The 23,800-nt window shown below is 38.6% G+C and overlaps 1 protein-coding gene across 1 annotated transcript in view; it reads right to left on the bottom strand.

The window, feature by feature from the left end:
• MDGA2 (MAM domain containing glycosylphosphatidylinositol anchor 2) overlaps nucleotides 1-23,800 on the bottom strand; it is an 858,597-nt gene that overhangs the window by 24,385 nt on the left and 810,412 nt on the right. Inside the window, exons 13-14 of the mRNA XM_043471432.1 lie at nucleotides 17,857-18,012; nucleotides 17,235-17,393 (exon numbers count right to left, since the gene is read on the bottom strand). Of these exons, the coding sequence (XP_043327367.1) occupies nucleotides 17,235-17,393; nucleotides 17,857-18,012 (315 nt within the window). The remainder of the gene's footprint in view (nucleotides 1-17,234; nucleotides 17,394-17,856; nucleotides 18,013-23,800) is intronic.

Genomic DNA, 23,800 nt, shown 5'->3' with positions numbered 1-23,800 from the left:
TAGAAACTTTAACTTTGCTATTCTAGATGTTCTCTCCGTTGTTCACCCATGGCATGGGCTTGTCATGCATTTTTGCTGTATATTACATTTTGACTTTTATCTTATTCAGCAATTTATTATCCCAAATAAATAATGGACTATTTGATGGATAGTTCTATCATCCTTTAAATTTCTCTAAACTAGGCACAAGCATGTTCAACTCATCCTACTGACTAGAAATGAGTGAATCTAAGACCTAATGAGACCACAAAGGGCCCTGGAGGGCTCCTGGGCACAAAGTATTTTTGTGTCCCCCCATTTCTTGGATTTTAGAAAACAGCCTTCATTCAGCCTTCATGCCCTTCCCTGACTTCCAGTGGGCAGATTCAAGCTGTTGTTAATCAGGGAAGGGAGGGGAGGTGAGACCAAAGAGAAATAAGCAGTGAAGAGCAGCCTTGAGGTAAGGTCCTAATTCCCCATCAAGGGATACACGCAAAGATATCTTTGAGCTATTTTCCAGATATTGAAACCCTTCCAGGTAAGAGAAAAGAACAATTACAAGAATGTAGACCCCAGATCAGTTAGATCTGAAGGTTGATGATACTGACTCCTACTTACCTCACCACAAAGCCATCGCCATCAGAAGAACGTTGTTACTGTTCAGCCACTAAGCTGTGTCTGACTCTGTAACCCCATGGACTGCAGCACGCCAGGCTCCTCTGTTCTTCACTATCTCCTGGAGTTTGCTCAAACTCACGTTCTTTGAGTCGGTGATGCTATCTAACCATCTCATCCACTGCTGCCCCCTCCTGCTCAGAAGAATGCCCATGGACTACCTGAGGCAGGAGGTAGATGCTCTCCACCCTCAGGGTAAGGTGATAGGAAATTTATTTCCTATAGACCCAAAGTCGAATATGAGAATAGCAGGGAAACTAAGAAAGGAGACTGGGCCCTGCACAACCACATATTTCTCATTTTCAAAGTCAGGAGACCTCCTCAATTACACATAAACAGAAGGTCTCCTTGGAGGTCAAAAGGGGAGAAATGCTAACTGATGTTAGTCTACCGATAGGTCTCTGCAGTACAATCCATCTTGGTTAAGAGATACAAGTGCACACCTGTGAAGGTCCTGAGATATAACCAAATATGGTTCAGGTAAATCAAAACCAGAAAAACGCCCCATAGAAGGAATTCAAACTGAAGTAGGAGGTAGATGAGTCCCACCAGGGTAAAGTGATAGGAGATTCATTCCCTATTGATTGAAACGCCAAGATGAGAACAGCAGGACAGTCAAGGGAGGAGGCTGAGTCCTGCCCAGCCCACATATTTCTCCTTCTCAAAGTCAGGAGACCTCCCTGACCACATATGTGCAACAGCCTATCGGGCTGGCCACTACCCAGAAGCCCAAATTATAAACTTTGTAGTTGCTCAGGCACAAGGAATAAACTCCAAAATAGGGAGAATTATCATAGGACATAAACTCTATAGATAAGGGATCACTCCAAGTCCTGGCAACTTGTCCACTCTCATTCAAAAGCCCTTCTCTGGTGGTTCTGGGTTGGGTGACCTGCACAGGGTATCATGGGAGCCAGATACACTGTCAGAAATCAATGGGAGAGGAGAGGATGCTTGAAACCTCACTAGGATCAAAGGGAATTTAGGGAATGCTCTGAACCCCTTCAGGTTAAAACCTCCTGGTAAGTGTTTCCAGGACACTGTATTTCACTCTAGGAGCACTCTCTTGTTCTTGGTTGCAAGTTACTCAACATGGGAGGATCCCTCTCCAAGCCAGAAGAAACATCTCTGGAATGTATCCTTACGAACTGGAAATTCTTAGATCAAAGAGTTAAAAAAGGAGGAACTTAAATTGTACTGTAGCAGTGCTTGGCCTTTGTACACATTGAGCAATGGAGAAAAATGGCCTGAAAATGAGTCTCTAAATTATAAAACCATTCTGCAATTGGATCTTTACTGCTGCAGGATGGTAAAGTGGAGTGAGATTCCCTATGTTCAGGCCTTCATGGTCCTTTACCAAAATACTGCCCTACACAGCTCTTGTAATTTAAAACCTGGAAAACCAGAAGACTCTCCCAACATTTTAGATGATCTCTTTCTAAGCTCCTCCATCTCTCCAGTCAGGAAACCTAGCTCTTCCTGTTCCTGACAGCATCCCTACATCTCTGGAGCTATCTACTTCTCCCAGTCCCTCCAACCAATCCCAAACTCCACCTCCCTATGTCCTTCTATACCATCTGTTACCCCAAGAAACAGAAGCTAGTCCTGCTAGGGTAATTTACAGGAGAGCTTCCTATTACCCAGGATCAGGGAAATTATGCCCTCTTAAGGAAGTGGCAAATGGCAAAGAGACAATTAGAGTACACGTGACCTTCCCTTTAACTGACTTAGCTCAATACAAACAGAAACTGGGTCAACTTTTGAAGACCTTAGTAAGTTTAGTGAAGGGTTTCATGCCCTCACTCTTGTCTATGATTTAACTTGTAAGATGTTCAAGTAGCTCTGTCTACCTGCTGTACCCCTGAGAAAACAGAATCTGGACAGCAGCTAGGAGCATGCTGATCGGCTTGCCAGAGTCCAATCTGAACATTATGCTATGAGTGGAGATGTAGTCCTGAATCAAGAACACTTTTGGAATCATAATTCTTGGGAGGGAACGGAAGCCAAGAAGCACTTGATCCACTGTATATTAGAAGGCATGAGAAAGCATATTAGAAAGTGAGTTAACTATGAAAAGGTTAAAGGAGTGACCCAAGGGGGGGAAAATCCAGCCCTCTTTCATGGGTGGCTTGTGGAGGCACTTAGATAATATGCCAATATATTGCATGTAGATCCCCCCATTTCCAAAGGTCATTCTCTACTGGGACAGCATTTTATTAGCCAGTTCACCACTCATATTGGGTGGAAACTCCCAAAGCTACAATTTGGCCCACAAACACCCATGCCCCAGCTTTTAGATGTGGCCTTTGGGGTATTTAATAATGGAGACCAATATCAGGAGAAAGAGAGAACCCAATAAGAAAAATGACAGGCCAGCGTTCATGCACAACTGATGACCGTTGCTGTCAGCCATGCCTTGCAACCTCAGGACAACCCAAGGGGGCCGATAAAGTCCACCTATTCATCTGGAGGTAAGACCAACAAGGCAGAATGTTGTTACTACAAATGCATATCAACTGGCACCTGGGCCTGAGATTGCCAGAAAGAGTCCCCTGGGCCATGCCCAGCCTGCAAAACAAACAGGTCATTGGAGACCTGTTTGTCCTCTGTCTGGAAGGAGAAGTGGGGTGCCCACTCTGGAGATGGCCATGCTGAATGACTGAGGTGGCCAGGGGATTCTGGTGGCTCCTCCCAACCAGATGTCTATTTTGACGGAAGAGCCCCAGGGAGTCCTTGACATGGCAGCCAAGAAAATCAATTTCTTAACTGATACAGGAGCTACTCACTCTGTGTTAATTTTTCACACTGAGTCTCTCTCCTCTAAAAGCTGCACTGTGACTGGTGTCAATGGAAAGTCTTGCACTCATTATTTCACTGGACCTCTCACTTGCCAATTCTAGCAGCAGTTGATTTCGCATGCCTTTCTAGTTGTGCCTCAGTGTCCTACCCTCTCCTTAGGAGGGACTTTCTGGGTTTGGGGCCATACTCGGGTTAGGAGGCCGCAAGCCGCCTCTTATTTTGACTCTGACTAAGCCAGATCAGGGCTTCTCAGGTGGCTCAGTGGTAAAGAAGACTCCTGCCAATGCAGGAGTTGCAGGAGATCCAGGTTCAATCCCTGGGTAGGGAAGATCCCCTGGAGAAGGAAATGGCAACCCACTCCAGTATTCTTGCCTGGAAAATCTCATGGACAGAGGAGTCTGGTAGGCTACAGTCCATGGGGTTGCAGAATCAGCCAAGACAGGAACTGAGCATGCACGCAGAAACTGCCTATCCTAACAAGAGACAATACCCTAAAAAGTCGAAAGCAGAGAAGCGTTTACAACACTTTGTAGATAAATTCTTAAGGCCTCTTGGTGCCCTGCCAGTCTCCATACAACGCTCCTATTCCACCTGTGGAGCCGAACGAGGTCTATAGAATAGTGTCAGACCTTAGAGCAGCAAATAACGCAGGAGTCCCTATACCTTCCCTTGTGGACAGTCCTTATAGCATGTTAGCCCAAATCCCTGAGAATGTTAAATGGTTTATTGTATTCAATCTCAAGAATGCCTCCTTTTGTATCCCAGTTCATTCCTCATCACAACATCGTTTGTCCTCAAGTGGACTAATACTGACTCAGGCCAAATGCAACAATACACCTGGACAGTATCACCTCAGGGTGTTGGGGAGAGCCCACACTTGTTCACCCAGGCCCTAGGAAAGGAACTAAGGGAAATAAACCTAAAAAGAGGTGCTCTTCTACAGTACACAGAAGATATATTAATATCTAGTCTCTCCATGGAGTCCTCAGATCAAAATACCATCGAAAGCCTTAATTTCCTTGGGTCCCAGGGTTACAGAGTCTCTCAGAAAGAGGCACACATGTCAAAGCAATAAGTTAAATATCTGGGATGTATTTTAAACTCCATAATAGACAGTTATCTCCAAAGAGAAAACAAGCTATATTAGGCCTAAGCTACTCCAAAGACAAAGAAACATCTCTGTACCTTTTGGAGCATGGCTGGATTTTATAAAATTTGGATTCCAGGATTTAGGCTAATGGCTAAGCCCCTGTATGAAGCCACTAAAGGCCCAGATACAGAACTGTTACTTTGAAACAGGGAACAGGAATAGGCTTTTAATGATATCAAGCAAGCTCTCAACAGAGTCCCTGTTTTGGGTCTCCCCAATTTGAGAAAGGCTTTCACCTTGTAAGTCACTGAAAAGCAAACGACAGTTTTGGGGATCCTTATACAGAAGCGAGGGGAAGCTCCTCAGCCTATAGGATACTTTTCCAAGCAACTAGATAAGACTCCCTGGCCCTAGGGCCTGCCTGCTTCCAGGTGGTAGCGGCTATAAATTTATTGGTGGAAGTAGGTAATAAGCTTACCGTTGAACAGCTGCTGAAAGTCCAGACCCCTCATCAAATGCAAGGGGTCTTAGTGATAAAAGGCCACCATGGGCTAACTGGAGGCTACCTTATCAAGTACCAGGCTTTGCTCCTTGACTTCCCAGAGCTAACCCTCAAAATCTGCCACACTCTTAACCCAGCTACCTTAATGCCTGCCAAAAGCTCAGAGCTAACATATTCTTGCCTCAAAACCTTTGACCAGGCCTATGCCTGTAGGTCTGACCTAAGTCCAGGCCGTAGAAAACCAACAGTTTACTGATGGCAGTAGTTTTGTTAGAGATGGATTCAGGAGGGCAGAGTATGCTATCATGAGCACCCATAGTGTCACAGAAGCAAAACCTTTGCCACCAATCACCTTGGCCCAAAAGGCTGAACTGATAGATCTAACCCAAGCCTTAATCTTAAGGGAAGGATACATACACAGACTCAAAATATGCCTTCCTTGTTTTACGTACCTACATAGCTCTCTGGAAAGAGAGAGGACTTCTAAATGCAAGAAACATCCCTATAAAATATGTGACTGAGATTTTACATCTCACAGAAAGAATCCAAAAACTGAAACAGGTACTAGTCATCCACTGCCACAGGCACCAAAGGGGAAATTTTCAAAGTTCCCAAGGAAACTGCAGAGCAGATGGGGAAGCAAAGGAAGCAGCCCTGATGCCCATAGCCAAAATGGCTCTAGTCCCATCGCTTACATTATACTCAGGTACTTGACTTCCAAAGAAAACTGGGAAATAGGCAGAGGGGGGACTGAGGGAATGGATGGCTGGTGGCACATAAATCAGAAGTTGCTCATAAATCTCTCTGACCAATAGGAAATTATTAAAGGGCTATAGAATTCTCTCCCTCTGGGGAGAGATGCAATGTTTATGATTGTTTTCCTACTTTTTACAGGGAAAGAGTTCCTAGAGACAATTAGAGTCACTTAAGCCTGTGCCCTGTGCATCACCCATAATCCAGGAGGCAATGTCAAGCCTCCTCCGCTTGTTAGCTGTAATGAGGGACTTACCCAGGAGAGAACTGATAATAGATTCCACTCAGATGCCCTCCTTCCAGGGCTTCACATACTTACTAGTCTTGAAAGACATTTCTACTGGACAAATAGAGGCCTTCCCTACTGGAACAGAGAAGGTGACTCAAGTGGCCAAAGCATTCCTAAAGGAAATTATTTCTAGATTTCAGTTGCCCTGCCACCTTCAGAGTGACAATGGACCTTCTTTTGTAGCAAAGGTCACACAACAGCTTTAGCAGACTTTAGGAATTAAATTCACCACCTCCATTTGTCCTAGAGACCTCAGTCCTCAAGAAAAGGTGAACAGACTAATCATACTCTAAAGAAAACCTTGGGCAAACTCTGTCTGGAAATGTCAGAGACATGCTATCACCTGCTGCCAATAGCCCTCTTAAAGGTCAGGGCAGCTCCTAAAACATCCACTAAATTGAGTCATTGTGAAATGATATAAGGAATAGAAGATCATTCCTTACTCTGGACAGGCTAACTGACCCAGAAACCCCGGCTCATCTTAAATACGTTACAAACCAAGGCCGGATTCAGAAGGTTCTACGAGCATATGGCAACAGAGAGCAGCCCTCTCCAGATGACAGTCCCAGGTTGTGTTGTTTTGTCGTTGTTCAGTCCCTAAGTCTTGTCTGACTCTTTGTGAGCCCCATGACCTGGAGCCCACCAGGCTCATCTGTCCATGGGATTCTTCAGGCAAGAATACCGGAGTGTGTTGCCATTTCCTTCTCCAAGGGATCTTCCTGATCTAGAGATCAAACCTGTGTCTCCTGCATCTCCAGGCAGATTCTTTACACAGAGTCACCTGAGAAGCCAGCTTTCCTATACCTATTTCCCCTATCTACAGGATGTGAACCAAAACTCCAAGACAAGAACTCAGTACAAACGAGAAAGGAGGCTAGGTCCTTCTCAGACCACATATTTGTCATTCTTGAAATCAGGAGACTTCCCTAAATATAGAAGCACAGAAAGACTCCTTGGAGGTCAAAAGGGAAAAGAAGCTACTGATGCCAGGCTACCCATAGGCCTCTTCAGTAGGATCCATCTTGGCTAAACAATGCGTGTACACACGAGTGGATCCTGAGATACACCAAATATGAACTCTGAACCAGGCAAATCAAAAAGACTGGGCAAAAAAAAAAAAAAAAAGGAAGGAATAGTCCATAAAAGAATTCAAACCACCATGAGGGTGCGACTCAGGGATTCTCTAAGTCTGGCTGTGTGTCTATCCACACATGTACTGTATTCTTTTCCTCCTAATAAATACTTTACTTGCTTCACTACTTTCTGTCCTTTTCTGTCTTTGTGGGAATTCTTTTCTCCAAAGCCAAGGGTCAGGGTCTTGTAACTGACCACTGGTCTGATGGCTAGGATTCGGTTCTTTCACTGTACAACCTGGCCTCGATCTCTGGCTGGAGAACTGAATCACCACTTTAAGCTGCTGCAGGTAGAGGCCATCAAAGATCATGATCATGTCTTCTTTGAATAATTACTATAAAACTTCTCAATATCTTCCCCAAGTTGGGACACACAGTTTTGAGGGCATTAGCTTACTGTGGCACCCTTTGCCTGGCAAAGCAATAAAGCTGTCATTTTATGAATAAGTGAGTGTTTAGTTGCTCAGTCCTGTCCAAATCTTTGTGACTCCATGGACTATAACCCACTAAACTCCTCTGTCCATGGAATTCTCCAGGCAAGAATACTGGAGTGGGTTGCCATTTCCTTTTCCAGGGGATCATCCCCACCCAGGAGGTTCCTTGGATCTCCTCAATTGCAGGGATTTTTTTTTTTTTTTTTTTTTTTTTACCATTTACTGAGCTACCAGGGAAGCCTATCATTTTCTACTTCACCCAAAACTCTTGTCTCTGAGATTCATTATGCACTGGTGTACAGAGAAGCTGAGCTTTCAGCATTACTAAGGATACAAATATTCATCACAATAAATTTATATTTTCAGTTAAGCTAGTTTCAAAAAGTATACTGGATGAGAAACAAAAGCTTTCAACTTATTTGCTTACCATTAATTCAATTGGTGAAATAATACAGTTCATTAATTACACTGAAAATGAGATATATATTTGAAACATCAGACTTTCTCAGTCACTTTGTTAATTTCATTTAAACATCCCTCTACTATACCTTGACCATCCCCAAGAAAAATAAATGCAAAAAGGCAAAATGGCTGTCTGACTAGGCCTTACAAATAGCTGAGAAAGAAGAGAAGCTAAAGGCAAAGGAGAAAAGCAAAGATATACTCATTTGAATCCAGAGTTCCAAAGAACACCAAGGAGAGATAAGAGTCTTCCTCAGTGATCAATGCAAAAAGAGAGGAAAACAATAGAATGGGAAAGACTAGAGATCTCTTCAAGAAGATTAGAGATACCAAGGGAACATGTCATGCAAAGATGGGCTCAATAAATGACAGAAATGGTATGGACCTAACAGAAGCAGAAGATATTAAGAAGAGGTGGCAAGAATACACAAAAGAACTATACAAAAAAGATCTTCATGACCCAGATAATCATGATGGTGTGATCACTCACCTAGAGCCAGACATCCTGGAATAAGAAGTCAAGTGGGCCTTCAGAAGCATCACTACAAACAAAGCTAGTGGAACTGATGGAATTCCAGTGGAGCAATTTCAAATCCTGAAAGATGATGCTGTGAAAGTGCTGCACTCAGTATGCCAGCAAATTTGGAAAACTCAGCAGTGGCCACAGGACTGGAAAAGGTCAGTTTTCATACCAATCCCAAAGAATGCTCAAACTACCACACAATTGCACTCATCTCACATACTAGCAAACTAATGCTCAAAATTCTCCAAGCCAGGCTTCAACAGTATGTGAACTGTGAACTTCCAGATGTTCAAGGTGGTCTTAGAAAAGGCAGAGGAACCAGAACTCAAATTGCAACATCCGCTGGATCATAGAAAAAGCAAGAGAGTTCCAGAAAAACATCTCTTTCTGCTTTATTGACTACACCAAGGCCTTTGAGAGTGTGGATCACAATAAACTGTGGAAAATTCTGAAAGAGATGGGAATACCAGACCACCTGACCTGCCTCCTGAGAAATCTGTATGCAGATCAAGAAGCAACAGTTAGAACTGGACATGGAACAATAGACTGGTTCCAAATTGGGAAAGGAGTACATCAAGGCTGTATATCATCACCCTGCTTATTTAACTTATATGCAGAATACATCATGCAAAATGCCAGGCTGGATGAAGCACAAGCTGGAATCAAGATTGCCGGAAGAAATATCAATAACCTGAGAATTGGAGATGACACCACCCTTGTGGCAGAGAGCATAGAAGAACTAAAGAGCCTTTTGATGTAAGTGAAAGAGGAGAGTGAAAAAGTTGGCTTAAACCTCAGCATTCAGAAAACTAAGATCATGGCATCTGGTCCCATCACTTCATGGCAGATAGATGGGAAAACAATCGAAACAGTGAGACACTTTTATTTTGGGGGACTCCAAAATCACTGCAGATGGTGACTTCAGCCATGACATTAAAATATGCTTGTTTCTTGGAAGAAAAGCTATGATAAAACTAGACAGTGAATTGAAAAGCAGAGACATTACTTTGTCAACAAACGTCCGTCTAGTCAAAGCTATGGTTTTTCCGGTAGTCATTTATCACTTTTTTAAAATGGCTTACTCTTTAAAATGCAAAAACAGAGACTGTTAGGAAGACAAATTTTGCATCTATTTGTTGTTTTTGCAACAAAGAATGAATCAGAAGCTAGTTTTAATTGTTTTCATCCCAACTCAGTGGAAGAGACATGCGTATCTTTTTAAAGGCTAATCCCTAACTAGGTTTTTAAATTCTCATCTCTTCAAGAAACTTGCTTAACACTGATTTGTGCATCTCTAAACCTATCCTTTCTATTAACTTCTTTTCCTCTTATTTACAATCCTACCTTGTACAATTCCACCTTGTACAATCCCACCTCACTCACTGTATCACTTCTTCCATCTCAGGATTCATGAGAATATTCATGAATATTCATGAGAATATTCATGAGAATTTCATTAATGAACTCCTTTTCCTTACTTCCTATTTGTTCCATAGTAAAAGTAGTTTTCTAGCGACACAACTGTATACAACCATTGTTATCAAGTTCAATGTAAGTATCTTTTTTATTTTTATATTTAATTTCCTGGTATGGTTTGATGTTTATATTTCACATTCTTATTTCTAGAAATAAATGAAGTATATATTTTACTGATTTTTAATAAGTTTTTGTTGTATCCAGTGAACTCATATTAGGTTCAATTTCTTTGCAAGAAAGTTAGAAATTTAGCTGATTAATCAAGAATCAAAATGCTTACTTGTGGTCATAGGACTGCTGAAATAATCTTATATTATTGCCAGTAGTCAGATATTGTGCCATGTACTTATGAATCAACAGTTACTTTAAAGTTGACACATTACAGCTCTCATTGATTTTTTTTCTCAAAGCAATTTTGATGAAAACTTAACAAGAAACTGTACCAGTGTGGCAGACAGCCTCTAAGATGTCAACCAGTGATTTCAACCTCCTAGGATTAACATTTGTGTGTCATTTCCTCCCCCGAATGTGAACTGGGATAATCAACTCAGTAATAATAAATAGAAAAAGACAGAAGCTATGGGATGTCACACCAGCGACTAGATTATAACAAACATTAGGTGTGCATTTACTCTCTCTCATGGATCACTTGCTTTGAAGGAAGCCTGCTGCCATGAGACAGTCTTAGAGAGATGTCCATATGGTGAAAAACTGAGAAAGGCCTCTGGCCAATAGACAGCAAGAAATCAATATCCTTAGTCTTACACCTGTGAGGGAGTGAGACCTGCCAAAATCCTAATGGGTGAGCTTAGAAGTGTACCATCCCCAAGTGAAGTCTTTGACTTAGGCTGCAGTCCTACCTGATTGCTTGTCTGCAACCTCATGAGAGACCCAGAGCTACAAGCACTCAGCTAAGCCATACCTATACTCCTGACCCACAGGAGATGTGAGATCATCAATCTTTGTTGTTTTAAGTCACGAAACATGGGAGAAACTTATCAGGCAGCAATAATAGATAAGTAATATAACATATTTGACTTTATTTCAAAGAGGAAACTTTAATAAATAATGAATAACTAACTGATCATCCATTTTTGTATTATTTTAAAAAGTGTGACTCTTTTCAATGATATATTGTCCATTAGTGCCAGTCAAAAGAGCAAGGATTACTCATGGTTACTCAAGAAGTAATAACTGCAAGTAAGCAGTTAGAAATCCAGGACAAATCATTTTGAATCTTGTTTTCCAAAAGAATGGATAAAACTGAGACTATAGTTTGTAAAACCAGTGATGATAAATGCCCATCCCCTGCTCAAGTTAACAGATGAATGGATGTCTTAGAATAATATTTGCAAAGAGGGAAGCTTTTAGATACAGGCAGTATCTCTCTAATGAGGTAACTCACCTAACTGTCATTGACTCATTAGTCAATGTCTGCGACAGGTATTTCTGCCTAGATTTTAGCAGCTTGATTGTTCCTGCTGAGTGGGGACCCAAGTGATATACCTAATACCTGCAAATGTTAGCCCTCCGAGGAAGCAGAGACATGGCACAGGTATCAACATAGTAGATTTTTGAGAACATGGAAAAAATGGAGAACTGCCTTTCTTTGAAATAATCAGAACAAAACTAGCAGAACAAGTTGCCATTCATTGACAATAAAGTGCGTAAGAATAACAAAGGTGAATTAAAAGTATATTGAAATTATCTTGAAACTCAGCATAAATATGCAAAACATTTTAGAGCGAATCGAAGGAAGCCAGCCTCACAAATAAGGTAAATGCATAGCTTGCTCGATTAAAGTAATTCAAAATATGTATCTTGAAATTATTTTTTGAAAACCATTTTAAAATATGCCTGTTTCAAGGTATACTGGAGAAAAGAAAAAAAACAGTCCATGAAATATAGTCAAAATAGAGTATGTGAAATCAGACCTGATTAAAGAAAAGAATTAGAGTTAAGCTAATCCTATACTAGTAATAAAACAGAAATCTCACAATAAATAATGTAGTCTGGCAATTGTGTTGAGATTTATTCTCTTTCATAGTTTAGGCCACAGTGAACCCATGACTATTCTCATTGCTTTTTAATTGCTTTTCCAGTCAGTATTCTGTTTCTCAAAAATTTTACCTATGCTTAGGAGATTTATTTCCCCAAATCATAGATGTCACTATACTTGTTGTCTGTACAAACTCTGTAGTAAGTTTTCCCTGGCTACAAAACAGCTAAGCTTTCAGGATATTCCAACAGTCTCCTTGCAGGTGAAGCAGGCAGACTACGTGTCCAGCTTCCTAGATTAGTATGGCTTCACTACACATGGTTTCAATTCCTGAGTCGAGAAGATCCCCTAGAGGAGGCTAGGACAACCCACTCCAGTATTTCTGCCCAAAGAATCCCATGGACAGAGGAATCTGGTGGGCTACAGTCCATAGGGTGCAAAGAGTTGGACATGACTGAGTGCAAAAGCAAACTTATCAGTTATGATATGATTGGCATGGTAACTAATGTTCTCGGTATTTTAATTTCATTATCTATAAAACAGGATAACATTTCTAATGAGTCTAAATGTCTACTGTAAAAATTAAGAGAAATAATCTATCACATGTTAGGAATAGTATCCTGGTTCATTATGAGTATTTCATAAATATTAGCTATTACTTTATGATTGCTAATATTGCTCCTCTTTGAAATTCAAAGTAACCTATCATTATGCGTGTCTACCATCTGAGAGAAGGTTTCATGTACATTATCTTATTTAACTTGAATTACAACAGTTTTTTTTAATTGATACTTAATTTTTTAAAGATATTTTTGATGTAGATCATTTTTTAAAGTCTTTATTGAACTTGTTAAAACATTGCTTCTGTTGTTTATGTTCTGCTTTTTTGGCTGCTAGATATGTGGGATTATTAATTCCCTGACCAAGGATGGAACATATACCAACCGCATTTGAAAGGCACAGTCTTAACGACTGGACGGCCAAGGGAGCTCTGAAACTACACATTTCTGAAATAGGAATCACTATTTGTATTTTAAAGATGAGGAGACCTAGATCCAGATATTTTAAGTGACTTCTTTAAATTCTTACAAAGACTGAGTGCTACAACCAAATTCCCACACAGATTTCCTGACTTCATGTTGAGGGCATTTTTTTTTCACTGCACAAGAATTTCCCTTTTCGAGTTTGTCACCAACTACTCCCAGGGATGGGAGAGCCTGGTGGGCTGCCGTCTGTGGGGTCGCACAGAGTCAGACATGACTGAAGCAACTTAGCAGCAGCAGCAGCAGCACTCCATTATAAAGAATACTGGTTAATAATTTTGGCTATGAATTTGAAACCAGCATAAACAATTACTTGCAATTCACACAAATTCACAAAGGTTAAACTTTCTTAACTGTAAAAGATGGATAATGATGCTCATCTTTATAAACTTATTAAAAGGATTCAGTTCAGTTCAGTTCAGTCGCTCAGTCGTGTCTGACTCTTTGTGACCCCATGAATCGCAGCACGCCAGGCCTCCCTGTCCATCACCAACTCCCGGAGTTTACTCAAACTCAATGTCCATCGAGTTGGTGATGCCATCCAGCCATCTCATCCTCTGTTGTCCCCTTCTCCTCCTGCCCCCAATCCCTCCCAGCATCAGGGTCTTTTCCAATGAGTCAACTCTTCACATGAGGTGGCCAAAGTACTGGAGTTTCAGCCTCAGCATCAGTCCTTCCAATGAACACCCAGGACTGATTTCCTTTAGGATGGACTGGTTGGATCTCCGTGCAGTCCAAGGGACTCTCAAGAGTCTTCTCCAACACCACACTTCAAAAGCATCAATTCTTCAGGACTCAGCTTTCTTCACAGTCCAACTCTCACATCCATACATGACCACTGGAAAAACCATAGCTTTGACTAGACAGACCTTTGTTGGCAAAGTAATGTCTCTGCTTTTTAATATGCTGTCTAGGTTGGTCATAACTTTCCTTCCAAGGAGTAAGTGTCTTTTAATTTCACAGCTGCAATCACCATCTGCAATGATTTTGGAGCCCAAAAAAATAAAGTCTGACACTGCTTCTACTGTTTCCCCATCTACTTCACTTAAATAAGTACAATAGCTGGTAACATGTGCACAAATTTATTAATTTATAGGAAAATATTTTTATTTTTAGGGGCTTCTTTGGTGGCTCAGTGATAAAATATCCACCTGCAATGCAGGAGACACAGGTTCCATCCCTGGGTTGGGAAGATCCCCTGGAGAAGGAAATGGCAACCCACTCCAGTATTATTGCCTGGGAAATCTCAAGGAGAGAGGAACCTGGAGGGCTACAGTCCATAGTGTCTCAAAGAGTTGACCACGACCTAGTGACTAAAGAACAACAACAAATTTACATTTTTAGATTTGTTAAATTTATATTGACAATTAATGTTATTCTCACATCCTACATTTTGTTTTTTCATTACCAGACCCTAATCTTCTCTACAAAGTCAAGTGGGCCTTAGGAAGCATCAGTATGAACAAAGCTAGTGGAGGTGATAGAATTCCAGTGGAGCTATTTCAAATCCTAAAAGATGATGCTGTGAAAGTGCTGCATTCAGTATGCCAGCAAATTTGGAAAAAGCAGTCGCCACAGGACTGGAAAAGATCAGTTTTCATTCCAATCCCAAAGAAAGGCAATGCCAAAGAATGTTCAAACTACCACACAATTGCATTCATTTCACTAACTAGCAAAGTAATGTTCAAAATTCCCCAAGCCAGGCTTCCACAGTACATGAATCAAGAACTTCCAGATGTTCAAGCTGGATTTAGAGAAGGCAGAGGAATGAGAGATGAAATTGTCAATATCTGTTGGATCACAGAATAAAGCAAGATAATTCGAGAAAACCATCTATTTCTGCTTTATTGACTGTGCCAAAGCCTTTGACTGTGTGGATCACAGCAAACTGTGGAAAATTCTAAAAAGGTGGGAATACCAGACCACCTTACTTGCCTTCTGAGAAACCTGTATGCAGATCAAGAAGCGACAGTTAGAATTGGACATGGGACAACAGACTGGTTCCAAATTGGAAAAGGAATACATAATGACTGCATATTGTCCTCCTGCTTATTTAATTTATATGCAGATTATATCATGCAAAATGCTAGGCAGGATGAAACACAAGCTGGAATCAAGATTGCCGGGAGAAATATCAATAACCTCAAATATGCAGATGACACCACCCTATTTGCAGGAAGCAAAGAGGAACTAAAGAGCCTCTTGATGAAGGTGAAAGAGGAGAGTGAAAAAGCTGGCTTAAAACTCAATATTTAAAAAGTGATGATCATAGCATCTGGTCTAATCACTTATTGGCAAATAGATGGGGAAACAACGGAAACAGTGACAGACTTTATCTTCTTGGGCTCCAAAATCACTGCAGATGGTAGATTGCAGCCATGGAATCAAAAGACACTTGCTTCTTGGAAGAAAAGCTATGACAAAACTAGACAGCGTACTAAAAAGCAGAGACATCACTTTGCCAACAAAGGTCCTTAGAGTCAAAGTGATGGTTTTCCCAGTAGTCAAGTATGAATGAGAAAGTTGGACCATAAAGAAACCTGAGTGCCAAAAAATTGATGCTTTTGAATTGTGGTGTTGGAGAAGACTCTTGAAAGTCCCTTGGACTGCAAGGAGATCAAACAAGCAATCCTAAAGGAAATCAGCTCTGAATATTCATTGGAAGGACTGATGCTGAAGCTGAACTCCAATACTTTGGCAACCTCATGCAAAGAGTCAACTCATTAGAAAAGCCCCTGATGCTGGGAAAGATTGAAGGCAGGAAGAGAAGGGGACAACACAGTATGAGATGGTTGATGGCATCACCAACCCGATGGACATGAGTTTCAGCAAGCTCTGGGAGATGGTGAAGGACAGGGAAGTCTGGTGCGCTGCTCTCCATGGGGTCGCAAAGAGTTGGACACGACCAAGAGACTGAACAACAATAATAACAATCTTCCCTATGCTTATCTCTGTCTATTGAAAATGTACCCTTCTTTCATAGAGAAACGTTTCCCTTTGTCCCAAAGCACTGTCTTATCCTCCAAATAAATAAAGATCTACAGCCCTGTGCCAAGCTCTGTAGAGCTAAATAGGCTTCACCATTCAGAATTTTATCTTATTTTATAGTTAAGAGTGTATGTCTTATATAATATGTATTCTGTTTTAGTTCTTAAAGTTTAGTTCTTTAGTTCTTAAGAACTAAAACAGAATCCCACAATTAAACACAATAATATTTTTGCTGAAAATAGTACATGTGTTCATATTAATTTGGATAAATAAAGACTATACATGGGTTTATATCAGTTCAAGCCATATATGCTAGCATATGCAGATCAGGCTAGAAAGTGGTTGCCAAATAATTAAATTTAAAACAGTTTGTGTTCAGTTGTTTTGATTTTATAATTACACATAAAGAATTGTAGATCTGTATGAACTCCTTATGTCCCCTACCTCCCTACTCTTAACAAGTTTATTAGGTTCTTTCTTGAGGTTATGTGGTATTCTGCCTAGCATGATTGGGTGGTTACTCATCTTAGCTTCCGTTACTTAGGATCTCTAAGGGTAGGAAGTGTGTCTTCATCTTTGTATGTTTCTCAGGATCAAGGATATTTTTAAATCCTACTAGGTATTTAGGCACACTTTATAAACAAGAAGCTATCACACCAATATTCCAAATGTGTAGATACTGCTAAAAGCGCTGGTCTTCCAAATATGGCAATACATTTTCTCACCGTCATTAATATACATTGAGTCATTATTCAAGCACATTTCTTTGGAAAGAAACAGTGTAAACTATGCTGGTATTGAGTCCCAAGAAGATCTCATGAAGAACTTAACCTAATTTAGGTCGGCCTAAATTATGATTCCGGAGGAGGTAGGTAATGCTCCCAAATTTCAAATTCTAATCTAAATTTGGGAAATTAGAACATGATGGGGGAACATTCTTAGCATCTTATTGTCAGTGTGCAGTTAAGTCATTAAAAATGTAATGATGATATTCTTTGACTAAAATTAACTTCATCCTGTGTGTTTGTGAACCTTTTGGTTCCAAGTTATGATTTACTTTAGAAGGAGCAGTAATTTTTGCCATCTCACCTATATGCTGTCCATACATGTGATAAAAGAAACTGAAACAGTACGCAGTGTTCGTGGGTCCATAAGGGTTTTTGGGAGCTATGCTGAAAACAGGGCTGAGAAGTCGAGCCTTTTCTCCTTCTAATCTGGGTCGAGATGTCTCAATGTACATATAAAAACCTTTAAAAAGACAAAATAAAATGTGCAGGCAAATTATTAGTAGGTGACATGAAATTTAAAATCACTGAGGTTATAATTTTCATATATATTAATAGTAAAATTGATAGGAGAGTCTGTATCTTATAAAAATATATATAATATAAAAATAAATAATATACATAATTAAAAATGTTTTTTTTCAATGTATAAAAATGAGGCAAAACTGGAATTTAAGACTTGAGTTGTCAAAAAAATTCCTAGTCTCTTTATATAGGTCAGTAAGTTCTCAGTGAAAATGAAAGATTACAAGCTTTGGAAATAACTGAATACTTGATATGATAAATAAAAATTTCATGTTTTATTCCAAAATCTTTAAATCTACAGCTAAACATTCTCTTGCATTTCATATTTAGCATAATAGCATTTCTAAAAGTCCAAGGCTGGTGTATGATTGATATGAACACAACATTTCATACCCTCATACCTTCTTTGGAGCCACTACGATCAGCATTAGGTCCAGTGTTTGGAGTATATTTTGTATTTCTTGTTGCAGTACTTTGTTTTGTCCAGTCAAAATTGTCTGTATCATCTTGGGTAAACAAACAAATGTTACCATCTTCAAATCCACAGTGAAATTCTCCTGTTGGCAAATTTTAATTACAATAAGTTAAAGTAATGCAAACACTGCAATAGTCTTCTAAGAAAAATTTAAAACATACAGCAATAATAATGCAAGGTTGCAATAATGGCACCATAGCCAAAATAATGTGCAATATGACAACTAAACCTAAAGCTACTTCAATTTTAATGGAAATGAAAAATAATCTTGATATGTAAATCAGCCTCTTATTTAACAATTTAAACCCAAACCATTTTCCTCTGAAGTATCCAAATAATTGAAATTAAAAGAATGTGCTGCCTGCTTGAATTATGGCTGAAGAATTTCCCAACTTTCCTTCTTCAAGTATAGGAACAATCCAAACAGAACAATTAGAAAAAGGTCTTAATTAAACTACCTTATGGCCCTTTAAAGCTGTCTACCTTGAGCCTCTAATATTTCACACCACGTATGCAGATGCTGTCACACATACTCATTTGCACAAATGGAAGCTTACTTAAGGAAAGATAACGGCAAATTATTTTTAAAAAGTAGTTATCTTTCATACTTTATTTGAATGTGGATTTGCCTAATTTGCTCAAAATTCACTAGAAATAAAGTAATGAAAAGACTTTATGAAGAACCTGTGGAAGGACTGGGATTTCTTGGATGCCAGCCACATGCTGAGCTCAGACCAAACAACAAGTTCAGAGAATGGTAGTAATGTTTCTAGGTATTAAAGGGTTTTCTTACTGGAATGGGCCCTGCTTGAAACACAGGAGTAAATAATATTCTTAATTGAAAAATAAATAAAGCTTACATGATTTCATTCAAACTTTCAGAACTCTATGAAAATACAGAAATACTAACTCATGAGGTTCACAGAAAAGAAAATTTTGGCTAATTTAAGCTAGTAAATAATGAAGTTAAAACTGAGTACAGATACACTTCAGTTCATAAAGTTATAGACATCTAAATAATAAAGACTCCATATGTTCCCCCTGAAACAGGTTAATTTATGAGATATTCTTGGGAGTGGAGCCCTTGAAGTCGGAACCATGCTTCTGAATTAATCTGTGTCTCTATACACTAACAATGAATTTTCAGAAAAGTGAACTAACAAAATTATCTCATTTTCATTAGCCTCAAAAAGAATAAAATACTTGAGATTAAACTTAGCCAAATATATAAAAGACTTATACATTGAAAACTACAAAACATTGATGACAGAAATTAAAGAGGACACAAATAAATGGAAAGACATCTTATATTCTTGTATTGGAAGAATTAGCACAGTTAAAATATCTTTACTACCCAAGGTGATCTTTAGAGTCAATGCATCCTCTCTGAAAATATCTGTGGCATTTTTTTTTTAACCGAAATAGAAAAAAAAAAAAGTTCCTAAAACTCTTATGGAACCACAAAAAACTTGGATACTATTGGCTGGAATATAAATTGGTGCAGCTATTATGAAAAACAGTATGAAGTTTCCTTAAAAAAAAATCTAAAGACAGAACTACCATATTATCCAGTAATATCTCATAAGAACATACATCCAAAGAAAATGAAATGAGTACCTCAGAGATACGTGCTCTCCATGTCCACTGCAGTATTATTTGCAAAATAATATTATTTGAAAGTCAAATATTATTTGAAAAATAATATTATTTGAAAGTCGTTCAGTCATGTCCGACTCTCTGCAACCCCATGGACTATACAGTCCTAACCCAAGTTTCCATTAATGGATGAATGAGTAAAGTTATGGCAGATACATGCAATAGGATATCATTTAGCCTTGAAAATGATTATCCTGCCATTTGCAATAACATGGATGAACCTGGAGGACAATATGGTTCTCTTGACAACAAACGATATTTGCTTTTAGTTAAAAATTTCAAACAAAAGATTTTTTTTAAAAAGATACCTCTGAATAGAAAGACTTCCTCAATTGAATTTAAGACATAAGTTTTTTGAGGCTAATGAAGAACAAGACTGTGACAAAATTTCATAAACTTACTCTATAAAATATTTTGGAAGTGGATATTTAGGATAAATAAGTTGATTTAAAGGCAATGTAAGTCAATAAAATGCAAAAGGACATTTAAGAGTAACTTGATTTATTGCCAATATATGAGGTCTCATATCACAATTATTATCATATTAAATGTAATATATATTTAAATATATTCTTGAAATCATTTTATTCTATTAAAAAGAATTTCAAATAAACTAGAATTTCATATGTAAGCCAACATAAATTCAAACCATTTAAAAATTTTTATTATCAAAATGATCTTTTTTGGAAGAAATATTGCTAAATTGTAGTTTAAGAGTCAATGATGCATAAGTCACACATCAATTATAAATAATATATAAGAAGAAAGATTTAGAAACATTTTCTTCATTTTAAGAAATAACTTAGAATTATAATAGAAATACTTAATGTTTGTATTGTTTCTGTTGCTCATTCATTAAGTCATGTCTGGTTCTTTGGGACCCCATTAATGGCAGCATTCCAGGCTTCCCTGTCCTTCACCATCTCTCCGAGTTTGCTCAAACTCATGTCCATTGAGTAGGTGATGCCATCCAACCATCTCATTCTCTGCTGTCCCTCTTTCCTTCTGCCTTCAATCTTTCAAAGCATCAGGGTCTTTTCCAATGAGTCATTTCTTCCCATCAGGTGGCCAAAGTACTGGAGCTTCAGCTTCAAGAAGCAAGCATTTTTTATTTTCATGACTGCAGTCATCATCCACAGTGATTTTGGAGCCCAAGAAGATAAAATCTTTCACTGCTTCTACTTTTTCCCCATGTTTGCCATGAAGTAATGGGACTGCATGCCATGATTTGCATTTTTTGAATGTTGAGTTTTAAGTTTTAAGCTAACTTTCTCACTTTCATCTTTCACCCCATCAAGAGGTTCTTTATTTCCTCTTTGCTTTCTACCATTACGTGGTACCATATGCATATCTGGGGTTATTGATATTTCTCTCTCACAATCCCAGCTTGTGAGTCATCCAGCCTCACATTTCGCATGATGTATTCTGCATATACGTTAAGATAAGCAATGTGACAATACACAGCCTTGATGTACTCCTTTCCCAATTTTGAACCAGTCTGCTGTTTCATGTCCAGTTCTAACTGTCGCTTCTTGTCCTACATACAGGTTTTTCAGGAGCCAATTAAAATGGTTTGATATTTCTATCTCTTTAAGAATTTTCCACAATTTGTTGTGATCTACACAGTCAAAGGTTTTAGTGTAGTAAATAAAACAGAAGTAGATGGTTTTCTGAAATTCCCTTGCTTTATTCTGTGATCCAGCAGATGTTGATAATTTGATCTCTGGTTCCTCTGCCTTTTCTAAATCCAGCTTGCACATCTGGAAGTTCTCGGTTCATGTACTGTTGAAGCTTAGCTTGAAGGATTTTGAGCATTATTTTTCAAGCAAATGAAATGAGTGCAATTTTATGGTAGTTTGAGCATTCTTTGGCATTGCCATTCTTAGGGATTTGAATGAAAACTGACCTTTTCCAGTCCTGTGGCTACTGCTGAATTTCCAAATGTGCTGGCATATTGAGTGCAGCACTGTTACAACATCATCTTTTAGGGTTTTAAACAGTTCAGCTGGAATTCCATCACTTCCACTAACTTTGTTCGTAGTGATGCTTCCTAAGGCCCACCTGACTTCACATTCCAGGATGTCTGGCTCTAGGTGAGTGATCACACCATCGTGGTTATCTGGGTCATTACGACCTTTTTTGTACAGTTCTCCTGTGTATTCTTGCCATCTCTTTTCAGCTTCTTCTGCTTCTGTTAGGCCCATAACATTTCTTTCCTTTATTGTGCCCATCCTTGCAGGAAATGTTCCCTGGATATCTGCAATTTTCTTGAAGAGATCTCTAGTCATTCCCTTTTCATTGTTTTCCTCTATTTGCATTGAAGAAGGCTTTCTTATCTCTCCTTGCTATTCTCTGACATTCTGCATTCAGCTGGGTACATCTTTCCCTTTGTCCTTTGCCTTTTGCCTCTCTTCTTTTCTCAGCTATTTGTAAGGCCTCATAATTTGTAAGGCAAGACAACCAGCTTTCCTTCTTGCATTTCTTTTTCTTGGGGTTGGTTTTAGTCACCTACTCTTGTACAATGTTACAAACCTCTGTTCATAGTTCTTCAGGCACTCTGTCTTTCAGATATAAGCCCTTGAATCTATTTGTCACCTCCACTGTATAATCATAAGAGGTTTGATTTAGGTCATACCTGATAGGCTCGGTGGTTTTCCTTACTTTCTTCAATTTAAGCCTGAACTTTGCAATAAGGAGGTGATGATCTGAGCCAGAGGGAACTCCAGGTCTTGCTCTATCTGACTGTATAGAGCTTCTCCATTTTTGGCTGCAAGAATATAATCAATTTGATTTTGGTATTGACCATCTGGGGATGTCCATGTGTAGAGTCGTCTCTTTTGTTGATGAACAAGGGTGTTTACTATGATCAGTGTGTTCTTCGCAAAACTCTGTTAACCTTTGTCCTGCATAATGGTTTTAATTACAGTGTTTTCTCAGATTTTTTTCCCTTGAACTGCTTGATTTTCATTTTCACTTCAATTTCATTAACAATATCATTACCGGGAAGGTACCTTTTAGTAAACTGTGGAGAATAAATACTAAGTAAGTTGTAACTAATTTGAATAATAGCAGAATTATAGTAACATAAAACAAGTTTGCGAGGGACTGAGGTACAAGGAAGCTGAACTACAAAGCAACACAGAGAAATTTTAGGGGTAATGAAACCTTGTGGCGATGGTTATATGACTGTTTAAACTGGTCAACGCTTCTTTCAGAAGTGTACACAAAATATGGTAAATTTTATCATGTGTAGGTTATACCTTGAAAATAAATGACAAAATTTAAAATACTGTAGCATTTAAGGAAAGTAGGTAAACGTAGTCTTAGGGAATGAAAAATTAACTTTCCCTAGCAAAAATCTAAAATAAAACATGACCTTCTTGTACACATTGGCCTGTTTTCCTTTCTTACTGAATAGCTCGTGTATTAAGAACCCAAATCTATAATGAATGACTTTGATAAAATACTGTCATATGTGTTTGGGACCTGGAGGTGGTAATGAAGCTTAAAAAAATCAATTAATAATAAAAAATGCATTTGACTGTCAAAAATATAAAAAAAATTACTTTCTTTTGATAACTTAGAGAAATCATTAGGTAATATTTACTCAATTCTTTTTTCTAAACAACTTTCATATTCTACCATATTGACTATCATTAAAAAAATTCAAAAGGTACACAGCCAATGGAAATTTTGGTGTAGAATATTATGTTGGAAATTACTTTAAAAATAGAAAATCCAATGTATCATTTGGGTTTCCATTTTACACATTTGAAGTCCTTGCTGAGGAAAAGAAGTTGATAACTATGACTTGAAGGATACAAGTTTTAAAGGAAGCATTCAAATTCTAATAAATATTGTCCATATTTAGGGCACATTTCTGACTTAAATAACTTTTGAACATTGTACACTAGACAAATGGAGCTTTGTTCAGTTATTATGTATGTGAACAAACATGATCTCCTTTTCAATGACAGGCAAGCCTTTCCTCACCTTCTTTATCTGAGGGACCTCTATTAAACTTTCAGGATCCAGCTTTGATATTATCTCTTCTGTAAGATTTTCTCAGCTGCCATAAAATAATGGTGCTCATTATATTGGACTGAGATAATCAGTTAACAATCACTTCCTGTCTATAAGTATGTATGCATTTTGTTCAGTAGATAGACTGTTCAAAATTCTTTCCTTGAATTGAAATGCTTGTCAATTTTCCC

This window comes from Cervus canadensis, chromosome 6 (assembly GCF_019320065.1).
Source record: "Cervus canadensis isolate Bull #8, Minnesota chromosome 6, ASM1932006v1, whole genome shotgun sequence".
Lineage (NCBI taxonomy): Eukaryota > Metazoa > Chordata > Mammalia > Artiodactyla > Cervidae > Cervus > Cervus canadensis.
This window is presented reverse-complemented; position numbering and strand designations above follow the sequence as displayed.